This window comes from Panicum virgatum, chromosome 7N (genome assembly GCF_016808335.1).
Source record: "Panicum virgatum strain AP13 chromosome 7N, P.virgatum_v5, whole genome shotgun sequence".
Classification (NCBI taxonomy): Eukaryota; Viridiplantae; Streptophyta; class Magnoliopsida; order Poales; family Poaceae; genus Panicum; species Panicum virgatum.
In genome coordinates, this window is record NC_053151.1 from 39,315,680 (window position 1) to 39,334,297 (window position 18,618).

At 46.5% G+C, this 18,618-nt stretch overlaps 1 protein-coding gene and 2 long non-coding RNA genes across 4 annotated transcripts; 2 read left to right on the forward strand and 1 right to left on the reverse strand.

The window, feature by feature from the left end:
- The first annotated feature begins 694 nt into the window (after nucleotides 1–694).
- LOC120683949 lies at nucleotides 695–1,767 on the forward strand. Of its 2 annotated transcripts, none has more exons than XR_005679001.1 (3): nucleotides 695–1,151; nucleotides 1,260–1,316; nucleotides 1,479–1,767. It is a non-coding gene; the product is annotated as an uncharacterized LOC120683949 (long non-coding RNA). The 2 variants fall into 2 exon arrangements; XR_005679002.1 differs by having other exon boundaries at nucleotides 1,272–1,316.
- A 4,859-nt stretch (nucleotides 1,768–6,626) lies between these two features.
- LOC120682590 (GATA transcription factor 6-like) lies at nucleotides 6,627–8,658 on the forward strand. Its single transcript, XM_039964550.1, has 3 exons — nucleotides 6,627–6,900; nucleotides 7,096–7,392; nucleotides 7,531–8,658. The coding sequence occupies exons 1-3, from the start codon at nucleotides 6,721–6,723 to the stop codon at nucleotides 8,353–8,355; spliced, it is 1,302 nt and encodes a 433-aa protein (XP_039820484.1). The 5' UTR covers nucleotides 6,627–6,720; the 3' UTR covers nucleotides 8,356–8,658.
- A 2,982-nt stretch (nucleotides 8,659–11,640) lies between these two features.
- LOC120680512 lies at nucleotides 11,641–12,068 on the reverse strand. Its single transcript, XR_005677692.1, has 2 exons — nucleotides 11,999–12,068; nucleotides 11,641–11,914 (listed from the first exon to the last, which is right to left on the reverse strand). It is a non-coding gene; the product is annotated as an uncharacterized LOC120680512 (long non-coding RNA).
- Between the last annotated feature and the right edge of the window lie 6,550 nt (nucleotides 12,069–18,618).

The window sequence follows — 18,618 nt, forward strand, 5'->3', positions numbered from 1 at the left end:
GCCGTGGTGTCTGCGCCTGCGCAGCTCAAGGCTCTCGCGTCGAAGAAGGTGAGCCGCACCAGCCTGCACTGCAAATAGCGGCCCTTGGGGCCTCTGTCACCACAGAGCACGACTGGTAGTGCCCCTACAGCCAGAGCGGTGGTCAACATGTACGACGCCCAACAACTGCTTGAGGAAATGCCCCAAAGGCTCTAAGGTAAAGGTGCTCACTGAAAGTTGGTGTTTGGAGGAGTTGTAGCCCAGTAGGACCTGCCAAACATAAAAATACGACTTCGATTCAAGAAGGGATCACATAAGTTTGTTGTGAAAATTATGGTTCACTTTGACCCATCTTTTCTATCTAAAACTACATATATAATTTTCAATTTATCCCTAATGCTTCATAATTTATCCCAAGCTACTGTAAAATTCTTTTATATGTTCAATACAAAACTGCTGGCTATTCCTGCATGTTCAGTCCTCGTGCTAACTCTTGCTCTCAAGTTTAATTTATGCTATCTTTGCATTTTAATTCTGTACAAACTACATATATTTCGTATGCATTCTTGATTGCCTTTTTGGCAGGTTGTCTCGGGTGTGATGAGGATTTTAAATCAAATTAGCTCTCCACTTGTCAGTATGTAGCAAACTTTCTCATGTGCATAAGCAGATGTTAGGTTAAAATTTCATGTGTAAGAGCCAATTCTATACTTGAAAGTGAGTTTCTTATACTGATGTTTTTTGCCCATGGCTAGAAGTGCCTTGATTGGTTCAAAGCAACTGGTTAGTCAGTGCCATATATCAGCTTGATTGCCGATCCGCTTGGCTGCAGCATCTAATGTGGCACCCATTTGGTTGTGTCGTCATGAAATTATCTGCAGGCTTTTGAACAGGCTGTGGCCCATGCATAGATTGTTGTTCCATTTCTTTGTCTGTGAGTTAAGGGATTGTAGTTGACAAGTGGTTTGCAGTTTCCACAAATCATGAGCTCAACCACTTCACGATGAATTATTAGCTTTTTTATCAACCAATTGTGCACCATGGAGAATACCAAATCGGTTAGTGCACTGCTTTCTTAGGATTTGACTAACACATGTTGAGTATTTACAAGCAGCCAAATATTGCCAAAGCCACCAAGGTCAAGCTTGAGTTCTTGCCACATCAAATTGGAGGTATTTGGCTTACTGTCATATAGCATTGCCAAACTTGAACTTGGGAAATCAGCCTTTTCTGGTCGGAGTAGCCTTTTGAATATTGCATCTATTATTTGTCAACCTTAGTTTTTGGCACAGGAAATGATCATTATCAGCTTGAGAACCTCAATGCCCACAATGAAGGTTTTGGTTGTTGACTCCAGATGACCTAATTTGAACTCAGTTGTCGGCTTCCCTGCTCGCAAAAGCTCTGTATAATTATGAGTCATTATCTATGCTTGCTTTTAGACTTTAAACATAATCTAGCTAAATTGTTTACAACTTGTTTCTTCTTTCCTTATACAGCCTCACCATGGAAGAATATGGAAAACAGTCGAGAACTAGAACAGCAAGTGGCATGATGTTGACTTCGCCAATAAAACTTCAATGAAACAATATAGCTTCTTGAGATGTTCAATTGAAATTCCAAAGTGTGTATCAGAGTACTTTTGCAGGAAATAGGCATACTCGGGACTTCTGGATGGTTGATCCCCTATAACAGCTTCTTATGTAAATGCTGCTTGAGGATTTCATGCCCTTCCATAAGATTGTCATGGCATTTGCTCAAAGCTAAAATTTTATACGCGTTACGTTTATAGTACTTGTTGATCTGCGGTTGAAAAAGCAGAGACAAGTAGAAGACCGGAATGCATTTTCATACTATGTCTCGGCTAAGCTAATTTACTCAGAGGTAACCAAACAGCAAGACAAATAAAAAAACTCTTATCCTGTTACAAATAGAAATATATCAAAATCTGGTATTAATCACTCATGTATATGTTATACGTTGTACCATTTTTATGCTCATCAAAGGGTTGAAGCTACAAAGCTGAAGTAACACGAAACACTGGCCAGATTCCGAATGGAGCGGCAACGCCGCGCCAAGAGTTCTAGTACTAAATGAAGTTTATTTGTGAACTTTTTTACGGATGGGTGTAACTCTTTGAGACGAATCTAATGACGGTAATTAATCTATGATTTGCTACAGTGATGCTACAGTGATGCTACAGTGATGCTACAGTAGTTATCATCTAATCGTGCGGTCAAAAGTCTCATTAGATTGGTCTCGCGAATTTACCACGAGTCCTGCAGGTGGTTTTGTAATTAGATTTTATTTAATACTCTAAATTAGTGATCAAAAATACAAAAAGTTTTTGCGAATTTTTTTTCAGCCCTCACCAAACACGGGCATGGTAGCTGATTTGTTCTCTGCTAGAGTTTTTCTAAAAATCTCAGCAAGCATCTCAGCGTCAATCTTGCGCAGGAGTGTGCGCCGAAAGCATCGAACCGACCGGTACCGCGGACGTATGCTACGCATGTGAGCAGGCAGAGTCTGCACGGAGGCAAGACTTCGCCTTCACGCCAACAGCCGCGCGGCGTTTATGGTCGTTTTAGGGCGCGTGTAGTTACCAAAATTTTTTGGAAAATTAGTAATTTTCAACCGAAAATTAGAAGGACTAAATATGATCTAATTGTAAATCTAATTACACGGATGGACGGTAAATCGCGAGACAAATGTATTAAGTCTAATTAACCCATCATTAGAAATCGATTACTGTAGCACGACATTATCTAATCATTACATAATTAGGTTTATTAGATTCATCTCGCGATTTTGCTCGGGGGTTGTGAAATAGATTTTGTCAGTTATCTACATTTAATACTTTTAATTAGTGGTTAAACGTTCAAAATTATTTTAGCGCACGAAAATTTTTGGAAACTAAACGGGTCGCTGCACCGAGGGCAAAAGATTGATTGATGCTTAGTCGTGGCCGTGTTTGGTTGAGGTAACGAAAAAATTTTCACAAAAAGACGAATGTATGCATGGAGTTCTAAACAAAGTTTGTTCGCAAAACTTTTTTATGAATAGGTGTAATTTTTCGAGATGAATCTAATGACGGTAATTAATCTATGATTTGCTACAATGATACTACAGTATCATCCTCTAATTGTGCGGTTAAAGGCCTCATTAGATTGGTCTCGCGAATTTACCAGGGGTTCTGCATGTGATTTTATAATTAGACTTTATTTAATACTATAAATTAGTGGTCAAAGCTGCAAAAAGTTTTTGCAAAATTTTTTACAGCCTAAACCAAACACGGCCCGGTCTTCCCTCTGCACGAGCCGAAACCGAAGCCGCCCGCATGAGCAAAGAGAGCGAGAGGATCTTCGCTCGTAAGGATGGCAGTGGGTTGGGTTTGGGGCAGATATTCGCGGATTTTGGATTTTGGGTTTCGGTTTTGGGTTTTAGTTTGTGCCCACAAGTTTTCGGGTTTGGATACATATCTAATAGGTTTGGGGCGGATCTTAACCTTTACGGCTTTACCCACGGATCCACCGGCAGGGCTCCGGAAAGCAGCACGAGCTGCCAAGAAAGTTAGCTATCCCAGCTTGGTCACACACGAGCAGCCCAAGGCCCACACGGCTTGGTGCAGGAGCACTCCTCCGCATGGGCCAGTCAAAGGCTGCAAGACCAGAGGCAGCTCCCATGGGAGTGGACAGGCCAGAAGCTGGCCCGTGGCCCAAAGCAAGCAGCTAGCCTGCACGGGGTCGCGTCCAGCAGCTACAGAGCTAGCAGCGCGCCCAGCAGGGATTCACCGCGCAGCCCGTTAGCGCACAACCGCACACGGCGAAGCTGTAACGCATGGTCTGTGAACTTTTTTCTTCGAGGTTTTGGATAATTCGTTGAGTTTCGGGTATCCGCGGATTTCGATTTTGGGATGGATTTTCACCCGAATCGGTGTTCGGGGTGAGTTCGGATTTTAAGTTCGAATTTTAAATTTGGGTACCCAGACACTCCACCCGACCCGAACCCGACCCGTGGCCATCCTTATTCGCTCGTCGTCCGCTCGGCGCCCTCCCTCTCGCTCTCTCTGCTCGCCGCCTTTGAAACCGCCCTGCAGACAGTGATACGTCGGGCGGTGAGCCCGGCAGGACCAGTGCCATGTTTGGTTCAAAAGGTGAAAAAAATTTCACAAAATGACGAATGTATGCATGGAGTACTAAACAAAATTTATTTGCGAAATCTTTTCACGGATGCGTGTAACTATTCGAGACGAATCTAATGAGCCAAGTTCCACCATAATTGGTTACAATGATGCTACAGTAACCGCACATAATCATCCTCCAATCATGCGGTCAAAGACTTTATTAGCTATAACACATGCTACAGTACCATACTTGTAGAAGTTATTTTATAATTATACTTTATTTAATACTTTTAATTAATGATCAAAGTGGCGAAAAATTTTCACGAAAACTTTTTCACCCCTAAACCAAACACGGCCCAGGACCTGGTCCATCGTCTACGAATCCCACAGCGCGCAGCTGGAGCCCGGCCTACCGACTGCGCGCCGCACCACGCCGACAACCCAGTCGGCGCCCGGCACGTCGCGAGCGTGACGTGTCCTCGCGCCTGCCAGGTCAGATGAGTGGATGACCGACTCGGCAGTCGGCACCGGCGCGACCTTGGAAACCGTGCCCGGAGCCGGCGCGACCTTGCAAATCGTCCACTGGCGCGTGGTCCCAAGTACAGCAAGGGTCCCCCGAGCCAGCGTCCTGAGCGAGAGAAGGGGACGGGGCGGCCGGCCAGGTAACTGCAGCCTGGGCCCCACACCTGCCTACCTCGCCCGCAACTCCGCGAGAGGTGGACCGTGGCCGTGCCAGGAAGCAACCGGTTGCCGAAAGTGCCCACGCGCCGCGCGCGGCAACTGCGGTTTCGCCACCAGCCAGCACGCGCTGTCGTGACCCGTGACCAGATTTTTCGACCCGGGGCAATCCGGGAAGACGGGAACTTCGTCGGGCGGAGAGAAACTCCAGTCAATTTTGGCGATTCCACGTACGCCCGGCGGGTGGTATAGAATAAAAAATAACGTGTTTTTTCAATAAAGAATAAAATCATGGATTGAACGTTTGTTAATTTGAATTTTTTTTTGCCAACATACATTCATTATCCGGTATATTATCCCTTTCGTGTTGGTAGAAACACGGCATATTCTCGATATTTCCTAGCAGTAAAAACGACATGGGAAAGGCCAAAGCGAATCGCCAAGGACCGAGAGTTGCTTGTTCCCATCGGTTTCTTCTAAACTCGAGTTTGCTTCGCAGGCGAGGAAATAATACATTCCGGCTTTCCGCGTCCATCACAAGTGCGCATGCTATTCCCGTGCTCACCCGCGTAAACTTCCTTCCGGCCGCGCTCGGCAGAGGTTGGAGTGTGAGATGAAACCATCAATGGCTGGCGCGCGCAGGAACAATTTCCAAATCCAGCACGAACGCATTGATTCTCACCAGCGTGGGGGAGGGTGCATGCATGAGCCCAGATGCGATGCAATATCGCTTCCGTATCCGCCAAAAGTTGATGTTTAGGACAAGATTTGAGTTAAACCTTAAGAATATAAATCATGAATAACTCTCAAGTTATTGAATTTGAAAATATAAAAATTATATGAACAGATTTGTCTTGAAAAATACTTTTATAAAAGTATACATATATCACTTTTTGATAAATATTTTTAGAGAAATAAGAAGTCAAAGTTGTGTTTTGGAGACCGTGTCGCTGTCCTAAACGTCAGGTTTTTTTGGTATGGAGGGAATATGCATGAGCCCACGAATACTCGCCGTATCAAAATCTTTTCTTTTTTCTGAAAAAAATCATTTAATTTTTTTAGAGGCGATGAAACAGACACGACGTAGTAGAGCACGTCCGCTGCGTCCCCCAGCAGACTCGAACTGGAATCGGGAAGGGCCATGCGGCCTGCGTGCGCGGGTCCAACCAAGCTCGAACGCCTCCCCACACCATCGCCGTGTTTGGTTAGGCTCTTGAGAATTTTCTCAAAAAAAACGAATACAATGCGGTCATGAATTACTAAACGAAGTTTATTTGGGAAATTTTTATGGATGTGTGTAATTTTTCGAGACAAATCTAATAAGACAAGTTTAACTATAATTGGCTACAGTGGTGCTACAGTAACCGCACCTAATTATCTCTAATCACTGCGTTCAAATGTCTCATTAGCTACAGTACTGCTGCAGTACCATAATTGTAAAAATTATTTTATAATCAAACTTCATTTAATACCTCTAATTAGTAATCAAAGAATCTAAAAAACTTTTCAAAAACAACCAAACACGCACATCCAAAACCACCGTCGCGACTCGCAGGGCCCGTCCCGGGCCCACCACGTGCCCTCGGGCCTGGCCGCGCGCTAGCCCATCCGGCCGTTCGCTGGGTCAGCGCGCATCTCGCCGCGCCGTTCCACCTTTGTTTTTGTAACAGCACATCTTTGATTTGGCTCCATTTCTTTTCGAAAGTGGGAGGGCGCCTCTACAAAAGTGGGCGCGCTACTAGTATCAGATAGCGAGGTGGGGGAAAATAAAATAACCCGGAGAAATCCATAGGATATCGCGGAGGGGGAAAGCGCCAAAGGGCAGTGGGGGTCCAGGGGGAGGAGGCGAGTCCTGTGTGAAATTGCCGAGACGGGAGGGGGCCGAGCGGGAAACCGGCGCGTCTCCCCTTGTTGAGCCCACGGACTTCGACAGCCATTCAATGCTCCACCAAACGCTCACCCCTTCCTCCTTGCCCCCCTCCGTCTCCGCCTCCTCCTCGCCTTTCCTCCACGCCTCCGACGCCGCCACAGCGCCACCGGGTGGTTCCTCCCCCTCCTCCCCCAGCGTCTTCCCGCGAGGCTCCACCATGCCTTCCCTCGCGCACCACCATAGCCCCATGGTAAGGAAGGGTGCCGGCCCGCGGATAGATGATTGATTGAGAGGGGAGGAATAAGATTCTCTGGGTGTTTTTTTGTTTCTTTTTTTTGTGTGGTAGAAAAGAGGGGGAGAAACGTTTCTTGAACTTGGTTTCTGGTATCCGGAATTTGTGGTTTTGATGTGTGCGTGTGCGTGTTTTTCCGGCCCGGCGGTGAAGGATGATGGGAGGATGGGCGCGCTGAAGAGTAATAATGGCTTCCCGCCGGAGGAGACGGCGGAGGACGCCGCGGCGGCGGCCGCCGGTGCGTTTGTTGAGAAGGACGGGTTCTCGGTCGAGGACCTGCTGGACCTTGAGGAGTTCTGCGAGCCTGACAAGGAAAGTGCCGAGGACGTAGAGGCGCCGCCGCCTGCGGCCTCCGCCGCGGCCGAGGTGAAGTCGAACGAGGACTCCCAGCCGTTGTCGGTCGTGACTTACGAGCTCCCGCCGCCGCCACCGGAGATTGTTGACCTTCCGGTGAGTTTCCGGGACGACCCTTGACCAACCGCTCCGCTACTATTCGCGGAAAGACGGCGGCTTTCGCGAGTCTTCTCTCACCTCGCGTTATCTTGGAAAGCGGATTAATTTATGCTTCCGTGCTCTGCGTTCCCGCAGGCGCATGACGTCGAGGAGTTGGAGTGGGTCTCCCGCATCATGGACGACTCGCTCTCCGAGCTGCCGCCGCAGCCGCAGCCTTCCGCCGCGTTGGTGGCGTCCATGGCGGCGCGGCCCCCGCTGGCGCAGCAGCGGCGGGCGCCGCTTGTGCACGACGGCGCGTACCGCGCGCTGCCGGCGGCGCCCGGCCCGCTGCGGACCCTGACCATCTGCGCGCTGTCAACGGAGGCGCTGGTGCCGGTCAAGGCGAAGCGCAGCAAGCGGACGCGGGGCCCGGGGTGGTCGCTCTCTGGCGCCTCGTTCTTGTCCGACTCGGCCTCGTCCTCGTCGACCACCACCACCTCCTCGTGCTCCTCGTCAGGTTCGTTCTCGCCGTTCGTCCTCCTGGACTCGGTCCCGTTTGGCGGGCTGGAGCTGGGCGAGGGCTACTACAACCACTTCCTGCCGGCGCCGCCGTCCAAGAAGTCCAAGCACGCCGGCAGCAAGCACAAGCCCAAGAAGCGGGGGCGCAAGCCGAAGCATCTTCCCCCGAACCCCTCCGCCGCCGGTGCGGCGGCCCAGCAGCCGGCGCCGGGCGACCGCCGCTGCAGCCATTGCGGCGTGCAGAAGACCCCGCAGTGGCGCGCGGGGCCCGAGGGCGCCAAGACGCTGTGCAATGCGTGCGGCGTCCGCTACAAGTCCGGGCGGCTGCTCCCGGAGTACCGCCCGGCGTGCAGCCCCACGTTCGTGAGCGACATCCACTCCAACTCCCACCGCAAGGTGCTCGAGATGCGCCGCAAGAAGGAGCCGGCCACCGCCGCCGCGCCGGCCGTCGCGTCGTTCTAGCTGCCCCTCTCTGGCAACAAGGAGGAGGCTGGCCACCAAGCAGCAGCGGTGGCTGTACATTTTTTTTCCGGCCGTAGCCCTGTACCGTACCTGAATTTCCCTCCCTTTTCCTCCTGCTATGCTAGTATCGTCGTCGTAGTGCCTTGGGTTAATTAGAGTTTAGGAGCTTTCGATTAGGTCTGGTTAGGTTTAGCTTTGGTTCCTGTTAGGGTTCTACTGCGACAGCAGCGGGCGCAGCACTAGCGCAGAACTTAAATTTCTAGCATTTCTAAAAAGGCAGCTTTTCTTTCTTCTTGCTTTCTCTGAGCTAGCTGTGTAGCTGCATCGATCAGTGGCGATTGCCCGGTGCCGAGGCAGTTGAAACGGGGAATCAGCAACCATGCGTCATTGCACCTGGTGCTGGAAAGGAAGACGAGACTGATCAATCGCCCGAGCAGCAGCGAAGAGTGCAAGCTTGCACTGTGTATGTGGGGGGCAGGTGCGTGTTGCGTGCACCCTTGGTTACATCACATGGTGTTGTCACCTGTAACGACATGATATGCTTAGTTAGGAGGGCGGCAGAGTGGAGATAGCGAGGTGTGGAAGCAAGCATCAAGGCTGATGTTGCCATCTTGCTTGATCATAGGCCTTGGTTTGGGGTCTAAAAGATTTCGCCAAAAAAAATTTGGTCATTTGACCACTAATTTAGAATATTAAATAAAGTCTAATTACTAAATCGCGAGATGAATCTAATGAGATTTTTCACCGTGTAATTAGAGGATGGTACTGTAGTATTATTGTAGTAAATGATTAATTAATTATCATTATTAAATTCGTCTAAAAAAGTTACACCCATCTCTGAAAAGGTTTTACAAATATACTTCATTTTATTTAGTACTCCATACATGCGAGATATTCTTTTCGAAAAATGTGCGCATAAAAATCATTGTAGAAACCAAACACGGTAGATGGACCGATGGAACAGAAACTGAGGGCTCCCTGGCCGTTTGATTTTGCCGGGTTAAGAGCATCTCCAAAAGACTAGACAAATACATTTGGTTAGACAAATTTGGATTAGGAGTGACAAAAAACTCAATCCAACAAACTCTTTCTTCTTCTCTCGCTATCACATTCGTCATTTCCTTCACTCCGCTAGCTTCTTTCGCCGAGCGCTCGGAGCTCGCTATCTCCATCCTCTCCCACGTGCGCACCTCTGGTCCCCTCCCGCACGTGCAGAGGCCCAGCTCCTGTGACCTCACCAAGGTTTACCTTCCCGACCGGTCCGGCCAAATCAGAGGAGTCCCAGTTCAACCAGTTCGTACCGGTACACCGGTCGGTTAGACCGGTATATCGATACCGGCCGGTTTGACTGGTAACCGATCAAATTCAATTTTTTTATTTAAATTCAAATGCCCGCAAAATGTACTAAATAAATATTTATATAACATATTTTAGTCTAAATGAACCCTCCAATCCTCTTTCGTACTACTTTTACATTGTATTTGTATACTTTTGTATGCACGTTTTTTTGTTTAACTTCGAATCCCTGCAAACTATACTAAATGAACGAATTTTTGAGAAAATTTGACACCATTAGATTTGTCGCACCTTGAAGTATTTTTAGGAATATTTTGGGAATTTTTCATTTTTTTTGAATTTAAATTTTGAATTTTGAATTTGGGCCGGTTTGGTACCGGCCCAAACCGGAACCGGTCCGGACCGATTTGCCGGTGAAACCGGACCGGTTCCCACCGGTTAGGTGAACCCTGGACCTCACTCGCTCCGCCACCGGCGGCTCTGCGCCCCCGCTCCAGCCTGCACTCCGGTGCGCGCAGGACGGAGCTCGGAATCATGCTCCGATGTGCTGGAGAGTGAGCTGCGGCCGCGGCCCCTCATTGCCTTCGCCAAGACTGGTGAGCGCGGCGGCCGGAGGCGAGCACGGCGGCCGGAGGCAAGCGCGGAGGAGGGTGATGGCGGGATGGGCTCAGGCCTCCGCCGTGCGCGGGTGGCAGGGGGTTGCGGCGCGGAGCTCCCCTGTTCGGCGTAGGTAGGGTGAACGGCCGGTGGTGATGGGCATGCGGACGGCGAGGAAGGGGCGGCGCGAACGCCAGAGAAGGCACGGCGCGAACGATGGGGAAGGAGCGACGAGCGGTGGACGGACCATGACACTGACGCGTGAGGCCCACCAGCACAGTGATATATGCAGAGTCCAATTTAGAGAGCCTGTTGGTTTAGTCTTCAATTTTTGAAGCTTCGTATTTTTATATAGCCTCTAATTCTATACTTTTAGTTAAATTTATAGCTAGTCTCTTACAAGGGCCGTGTTTGGTTACAGATGAATTTTTTCGCGCATGTTTTTCGAAAAGAGAATCTCGTATGCATGGAGTACTAAATGAAGTATATTTGCAAAACCTTTTCAGGGACGGGTGTAACTTTTCACGATGAATCTAATGGCGGTAATTAATTGATGATTTGCTACAGTGATGCTACAGTAACTTTGCTCTAATCGCGCGATCAAAGACTTCATTAGGTTCGTCTCGCGATTTACACAAGGGGTTGTGGAGGTGGTTTTGTAATTAGACTTCGTTTGCTACTCTAAATTTTTGGTCAAAGATGGTACAGTAAATCCATGCATTTTAACCAAATACGGCCAAATGTTCTAAGGTGACACCCTGCAGCTTTGTAGGCTGTCCGTAGTTGGTTTCGTCTGACTGGCTGTGCCTGGAAACAGAGCTAGAGCATGGCGAAACGAGCACCTAGCTCTTGGAGGCTTTGCGCCAGGGTGCCATCGGCTTCCGCGCTCAGTGAGATCTTTACTTCACACTGTACTCCTAGCACACAAAAGCTGTTGGCTCAGGATGGCACGGCACATCCCTGCCAATCTGTGGGGTGCTCCTCGCTCACTTGCAGTGATGAAAGCAGTCGGAAACGATAGGGGAAATATCACTTTCGTTTTCATATTTTTATGCGGGAACGGGAGAGCTCCGTCGGGAAAATGAAATCGAATACACGGGAAAACGAAATCGTCGGGAAAACGAAATCGAATACACGGGAAAACGAAATCGAATACACGGGAAAACGAAATCGAAATAATTCGATCGGAAGAATGTCCATAACGGTTGGGAAGCGGTATTTAAAAGCGGGAACATCAATACATGTAACCACTTCAAACGTAGAACTCAACCCAATAGATTCAACCATACATACATAATACATAGGGAAGCAAAACTATAATCCGTAGATAGGTAAATAGCACCACGACATAACATTAAGCCTTCACATAACAAACAACATGCCATAGTCTCATACTGTCATAACCGATAACATGCCATCACAGTCAACACAACAAAAGTCCACACTCATACAAATAATAGGTGAATAGGTCCACTGTCCACAAATAGTCGCACATCGACACACACACACACAAACACAAACACAAACACAAGAACACTGGATACACCATTTATCTTGAACAGCAGCAGCAAGACATCTTATGAGCCAATCCAAAAACCTAGATGTCCAAGCCAAAGTCCAAGTCGTCTGCATGGGCCTCCTCATCACTATCTGCGACTTCATCATCCTATAATATTGCAATTACAAAATCTACATCAATACTTCAGTAGCATAAGTAGTATAATATATTCAATATAGTAAATCAGTAAACCTGAATTGTCAATTTCGCAGCAAGGGCTTCTATAACTTCTAAATCAGCAACAATTGAACCAACTCTTATATCTGATAAACAAAGATAAAAATCAGCAAAGGACAATTATGAAAAATTCATGTACAAGAACTTAATTTAAGGAGTTATTGTTACCCCTTTTTGTTGCAGCAACCCAGCCTTTTGTGCATACTAAAGCTTCAACCATCTCAGGATCCAGACGGCTGCGAAATGGATCAATTACACGGCCACCAGCACTAAATGCAGACTCAGATGCAACAGTTGATACTTGAACAACCAACAAATCTCGTGCTATTTGGGACAAAATAGGATACTCATCCACCTGATTCTTCCACCATGCCAAAATATCAAACTGACCACTAATTCTCAAAGGTGCATCTGCCATATATTTATCCAGCTCACTCAATTCAGCCCCATCTGGTCTACTTGACTCATATAAGTAGTTTTCAAGCTCCTCATCATCATTATCCACTAACATATCTATTGTATCACTAGGCATATGTTCACTCCCCGATCTAGCCCTTGAAGTTGATGGTTGTGAAGCACAATAAAACTGATACAAATTCTTGATAACATCCACAAGTTCATCAACATGGGACTGATATGCATGACCATGAAATTTTCTCATTTAGAATTCTATTAGCCATTTCTTATACCTAGGATCTAGGAAGCATGCAACAGCAAGGGTGGTGCTGGACTTTTTCCAATATTTTTCAAACTTTTTGCTCATAGAAGTAACCATTGCACTAATAGTGGTATCTTGACTATCACACCAATCATCAAGTAAGATCTTTATCTCACAAAACCCCCTATAGAATAGATTTGCAGTTGGATATAAAGTACCAGAGAGAAGTTCAGTGAGATCAAAAAATTTCTTTAAGCATTGAAAGAGTTTCAATGCCATGGACCATTCATTAGGAGATGGAGTGATTTTCTCGTACCTACGTCGATCTGATGATTTCAACCTCATGAATGCAGCCTTGTAGTATAAAGCATCTCGCAGCATCGTGTAAGTCGAATTCCATCTAGTTGAGACATCAAGACAAAGACCTTTTGTTGTATCCAATCCACACTCAGTTGCACGCTTCATAAGCTCTTCCCACTGCAATGGAGATCCTTTAACAGCTAGTACAAGTTGTCTAATATTCTCAATTGTGTGGGCAATGACACTCAAACCATCTCTAGCAACTAGGTTCAAAATGTGGCATGCACACCGCACATGAAAGAATAGGCCATCACATACCAATGAAGATGAACCATTGGCCTTGAGATCAGCCACAATGTCTCTTACTACTACTTCATTTGCTGCTGCATTGTCCAAAGTGAGTGCAAACATTTTTTTATCAATGTACCACTTAACCATGAGCTCAGTGAAGGTCTCAGACAACTTGCTACCGATGTGGCGGCCCTCTACATGCACAAAATTCACAATCTTTTTCTGTATGCACCAATTGTCATCTATCCAATGTATGGTGACACACACATATATGACTTATTTTGATTTGATGTCCACATATCCATTGTGGCACTAAAGCGGCATGAGATAGATTTGAAATAAGTGTACAACTTCTCCTTCTCTTGCAAGAACATGTTCAGAATTTCCTTCCTTACGGTAACACGAGACTTAATGGGAAAACTGGGACGCAGGGATTTAATGAAATCAACAAAGTACTCATGCTCGGATATGTTAAATGGATACTCATGCATGATTATTGCCAAGTAAAACTTCTTCAAACTTGCTTCTTCATCATACCTATAGGGCTGCACAGTAGTGATGTTCTTTTCACCATCTTTTTCACATTTGAGCTGCAACTGACCCTTCACTATGCTGTGTGCTGTTCTTAGGTGGGTCCAAAAACCTGTTGTCCCATAATTGCCCTCGGCCCTGGCACTGTGTTTGCAACCAGGTTGTTTGCAATGTGCCCACACTTGTAGATATGTCTTTTCATTATCCTCTTTGATCACCTTCTTCTTTGTGAAATATTCCCACACATTTTATGTGCATCTCTTTCGCCTCTTTTCACCAACAAGAGGTTCATCTACATCTCCATCTTGCACAGGCTCATCACCCTCAATAATTATGGCATCTGTAGTGTTTCTTCCTTGCTGTCCCTGCACTTGTGTCCCTTGTTGTCCCTGCATTTGTGTTCCACTACCATCTCCAGTAGCAGCATCACCCTTGGCTTCACCACCGGCATCATTCCCACCTTGACTTGGCAAAGAGGCTGATGGCGGGCTAGATGCAGGAGTCCCATTTGCAGATGCTGAAGATAGACACAGACCTAGATCCTGACTAGGGCTTCCACTTGCTGACCTAGACCTCTTGCATCCTATAAAGATAAGAAATGCTGAAATGTATAAGACGATTGCAACAATTAACTTGTATCTAGTAAACTAATTAACTTGCTGATCTAGACCTCTTGCATCTAGTAAACTAATTAACTTGACTACACTCTACAGAACCACATCAACATGAAAACATGTACATTGATCAAATTCGTATATTACCTGGTGCTGGAAAAGGAGCTAGAGTGCTGCTGTTCACCGGCGGCGCCGGCTCCTGGAAGAGACGCCTTGTGGCGGGCGATGCAGAAGTTGAACCAGAAGATGGCCCTTGTTCGGTCCGCGGCTTCATGGGTCTTGACATCCTGAGCGCCAGGGACAGTGGCACAGGGCGGCGAGGACTCGGCCGTGGCGCACGCTTTGGCGAGGAGGTGCTGCTGTGCTGGATCTGGGCCTCCGAGGTGACGAGCTGGCTCCTCTGCTCCTGGGCTCTTGGTCCTGCCGGCGGCAATTGGAGGGCGGCAGGGCGCAGTCATGCCGGGGAAATCGGGCGCGCGGGGCGCGGCCAAGCGAGAAGGTCGGTGGGAGGACAGGAGGGGCGCCGAGGCCGGTCAGGTGGGAGAGGGCGCGATGGGGGCGGGCGGCGACGCGGCTGGGTGTCGTGCGGGCGTGCCGCATGCGGCGCGGGCGCGCAACTGCGCTGCGCGTCTGCGCGAGGTGGGGAAGCGCGATGGGGATGGGGGCGTGCGGCTGGGCGATGCACGAGGTGGGGAGGTCGAAGGCGCGATGGGGATGGGGGCGACGGGGCGTGCGGTTGGGCGATGGGGATGGGGGCGTGCCGCTAGGAGGGAGCCAGGAGGGATGAGGGAGCCTGGGACTGGGAGGGTGGGACTCGGGAGTCGGGAGGTTAGGGTTTGGTGGAGGGTGGGCGCGCGAATGGGCCTTGGGCCGTGAGGTGCGATGGCTTTGGCTGGTGTGGGCTGTTGTAATTCGGGAATACCGCGGGAAAATACCGAGTAAAAAAAAGGGATCTGCTAATTCGGTCGGGAAAAGTCCCCAACCGATTTCGATCCCGATTTCGCCGAATTTTCCCGAATTTTTTCCTGATTTCGTTTTTTCCCGAAAATACGGCATTCGATCGGGAAAATCGGGATATGTTGTCGGTCGGTACGGGATTTTCCCATTCCCGCTTTCATCCCTACTCACTTGCGTCTGCGGCCAAGCACCAACACTGTCAATTGTGTGTGTTTAATTGGTGAAAAGTTTGGATTTTGGCACTATAGCTTATTTCATTATTATTTGATAAATAATATTTAATTATAGACTAATTAGGCTTAAAAAATTTATCTCGTGGTAATCAGCTAGACTGTGTAATTAATTATTTTTTTAATTATATTTAATATTTCATGTATGTGTTCGAAGATTCGATGTGACGGATACTGTGTCTAGAGTCCTTGAAATTTTCACGGAGACGAGAGATTTTTTCCGCCCTTCCCTCTCAGCAGCCCTGCAGAGAGTTCCGCGTAGTGGTGGTGGCACAGTCATCTGGCACTTCCAACCTAACCTGGACGGTAATGGATTGGTGGGGCACCCAGGAGGAGGTGGTCGTGGTGGTGGTGACCGCGACCGGGGCCTTTTCCTAATCGATTGCTGTGGGACTAGCCTTTGCGCCGGTGGCGATGAGCCGCCGAGCTCCACCACCACCATCCGGCCGGCCGCCCCGCACGCGCCGGCGCCCCCGCTCCTCCACTTGGGCCGGCCGCCGCAGCCGCACGCTAATCCCGTGCCTTATCGTAAACGACCACGCAATTCTGCCGCGCTTTGCTTTGTTCCTTTCTATCGGTTCCTGCCCACCCGGCCTCTTCTCTGTTTTTTTTTTGTCATCAATCATCCAGTTTTCGTGCCGGGCTGTTCTGGTTCGAACCCAACCCAGTCGCGTCGCGTCTCCTTTTGTTAATGACTGAGGGTGTGTTTAGTTGGTGAAAAAGTTTGAGTTTGGATATTGTAGCATATTTCGTTGTTATTTGATAAATAATATTTAATAATAGACTAATTAGACTTAAAAGATTCAGCTCGTGATAATCAGTTAGACTGTATAATTAGTTATTTTTAACTACATTTAATACTTTATGTATGTGTCTGAAAATTTGATGTGAGGGATACTGTATAATTTTTTTAGAAACTAAACGGGCCTGAACGGAACGACTGGGACTGTAGGAGTGTGCTAATAGTACGTGCCTGCGACCGGAGATTGGAAATGAGATTGGACTGTAGGAGTGTGCTAATAGTAAGTGACTGTTTAGTTACATCCAAAATTCCAAAACTTTACAAGATTCTTCGTCACATCGAATTTTTTAACACATACATGAAGTATTAAATCTACACGAAATAAAAAACTAATTACATAGTTTGCTTGTAAATCACAAGACGAATCTAATGAGCATAATTAATCTATAACGAGACAATAATTACTAAATATAAACGAAAATACTACAGTATTTTACACCTTAGAATTTTTGCAACTAAACACGGCGCTCACGCCTGAACATTTTGCCATGGAGCGTCGGGATGCGTAGCCGGCCGGCCGACGAGTTGGTGGCCGAGCGTGTGTCTGGGGAGGGTTGTTTATGCCCGGGAATTTCGCGACGAGGAACCGGGAATGGATTTGGAAAGGACCGTGGCATGTCACTGAGCAATGCAAGTTTTTTTAAGGCTGGGTTTAGTTCTTAATTTTTTTTACATAATATCCATCACATCAAATTTTCGAATACATATATAAAATATTAAATATAGTTGATAAAATAGCTAATTACACAATCTAATTAATTCATACGAGATGAATCTAATGATGTTAACTAATTTATAATTAGACATTAATTATCAAATAATAATAAAACATACTATAGTACCCAAACTCAAACTTTTTCACCAACTAAACACTAAAAAAAGAAATCATTTGCTCGTTCGGGCAGCGGTCGCATGAGGCCACTGGCCCCCGCGGCGTCGGAGCGACCGGTTGCCGGCATTCAAAACCCTTGGCGCCCAAGTCGTTCCCTCCTTGCGAGGTACTCAACGAACCGCAGGCGCAGACGCGCAGCAGCGGGAGCAGTAGTAACATGGTACGGAACTACGGTGGTGGTATGATTTGGGCCTGTTTGGTTTCAAGTAGCACAAGTAATATAAATTACTGTAGCTCACTTTGATCACTAATTAGATGTATTAAATCAAGGTAATTTATAAAATCAACTCCAGAAGTCTGTGCTACTTCACGAGACGAATCTAATGAGGCTTTTGACCGTATGATTAGACAGTGTTTACTGTAGCTCAACTGTAGTTAATTGTGAATTAATTAGAATCATTAGATTCGTCGCGAAAAATTATGTCCATATATGAAAAAAATTTACAAATAAATTTCATTTAATATTTCATACATATAAGATTTCTTTTTGTGCTAGTAGCATTACTCCAAACCAAACAGGGCCTTGATGGCGGTGCGGTGAGGCCAGCGTGTGTACCCGTGGAAAAATGAAGCCGCCCGCTGGAGCCACGCATAAAAAGGTCAGGGCCCAGGGGGGAGGTGTACACGGTACACCACGCAATTTTTACGGTGTTACCGGTGTTGCTCCGGTTTTTTATCCAAGCATTGAAGCATAAGATGCTTGGGCAAAGGGTAACAATGTGGGGAAAAGTTTGAATTACACTCTTGAACTATCACAAAAGTCTAATTTTAAATCTTTAACTACAAAACCTGATATCATATTCCATCCAACTATCAATCGGGGACATTTAATTCTTAGATGGTTTCCAAGGTAGTTTTATATTTTTTTTAAAAAAAATAAAAAATCTATTTAGATATAAAAATCAAATCTAGTTTATTTTAAATCAGAGAAATATGAAAATAGTACCAAAATTTTTCTAGAGATATAACCTAGTTATTCAAAAAAAATACATAACTAAAAAGAACCAAATATTACGAAAATAAAAATATGATATAAATAATAGAAAAGTATCATGACAACAGATATGTTACATTTTAGAAAAAAAATTATACCCCTTTCGTATTTTAAATTTAATTTGAATATTTTAATTCCCACAAAATGGAAAACCACCTTCGAAACCATCTAAGGGATCAAATTTGTTTGGTTTTAATAGTTGGATGGTATTTATTATCCGGTTTTGTAGTTGAAGTATTTTTGTGGTAGTTCGAGGGCGTAAACCAGACTTTTTCCACAATCTGTGGTGTCACCAGTGATTTTCATTCCTCTTCTGCTCTTGAAAATTTCATGATATAATCGAAAACACACTATCAGTTCTTCTTG

Coding starts and splice junctions, on each gene's coding strand:
- LOC120682590 (XM_039964550.1), top strand. CDS start 6,721: ATGCTCCACCAAACGCTCACCCCTTCCTCCTTGCCCCCCTCCGTCTCC. Junction 6,901..7,095: donor CGCACCACCATAGCCCCATG/GTAAGGAAGGGT, acceptor CCGGCGGTGAAG/GATGATGGGAGGATGGGCGC. Junction 7,393..7,530: donor CGGAGATTGTTGACCTTCCG/GTGAGTTTCCGG, acceptor GCGTTCCCGCAG/GCGCATGACGTCGAGGAGTT.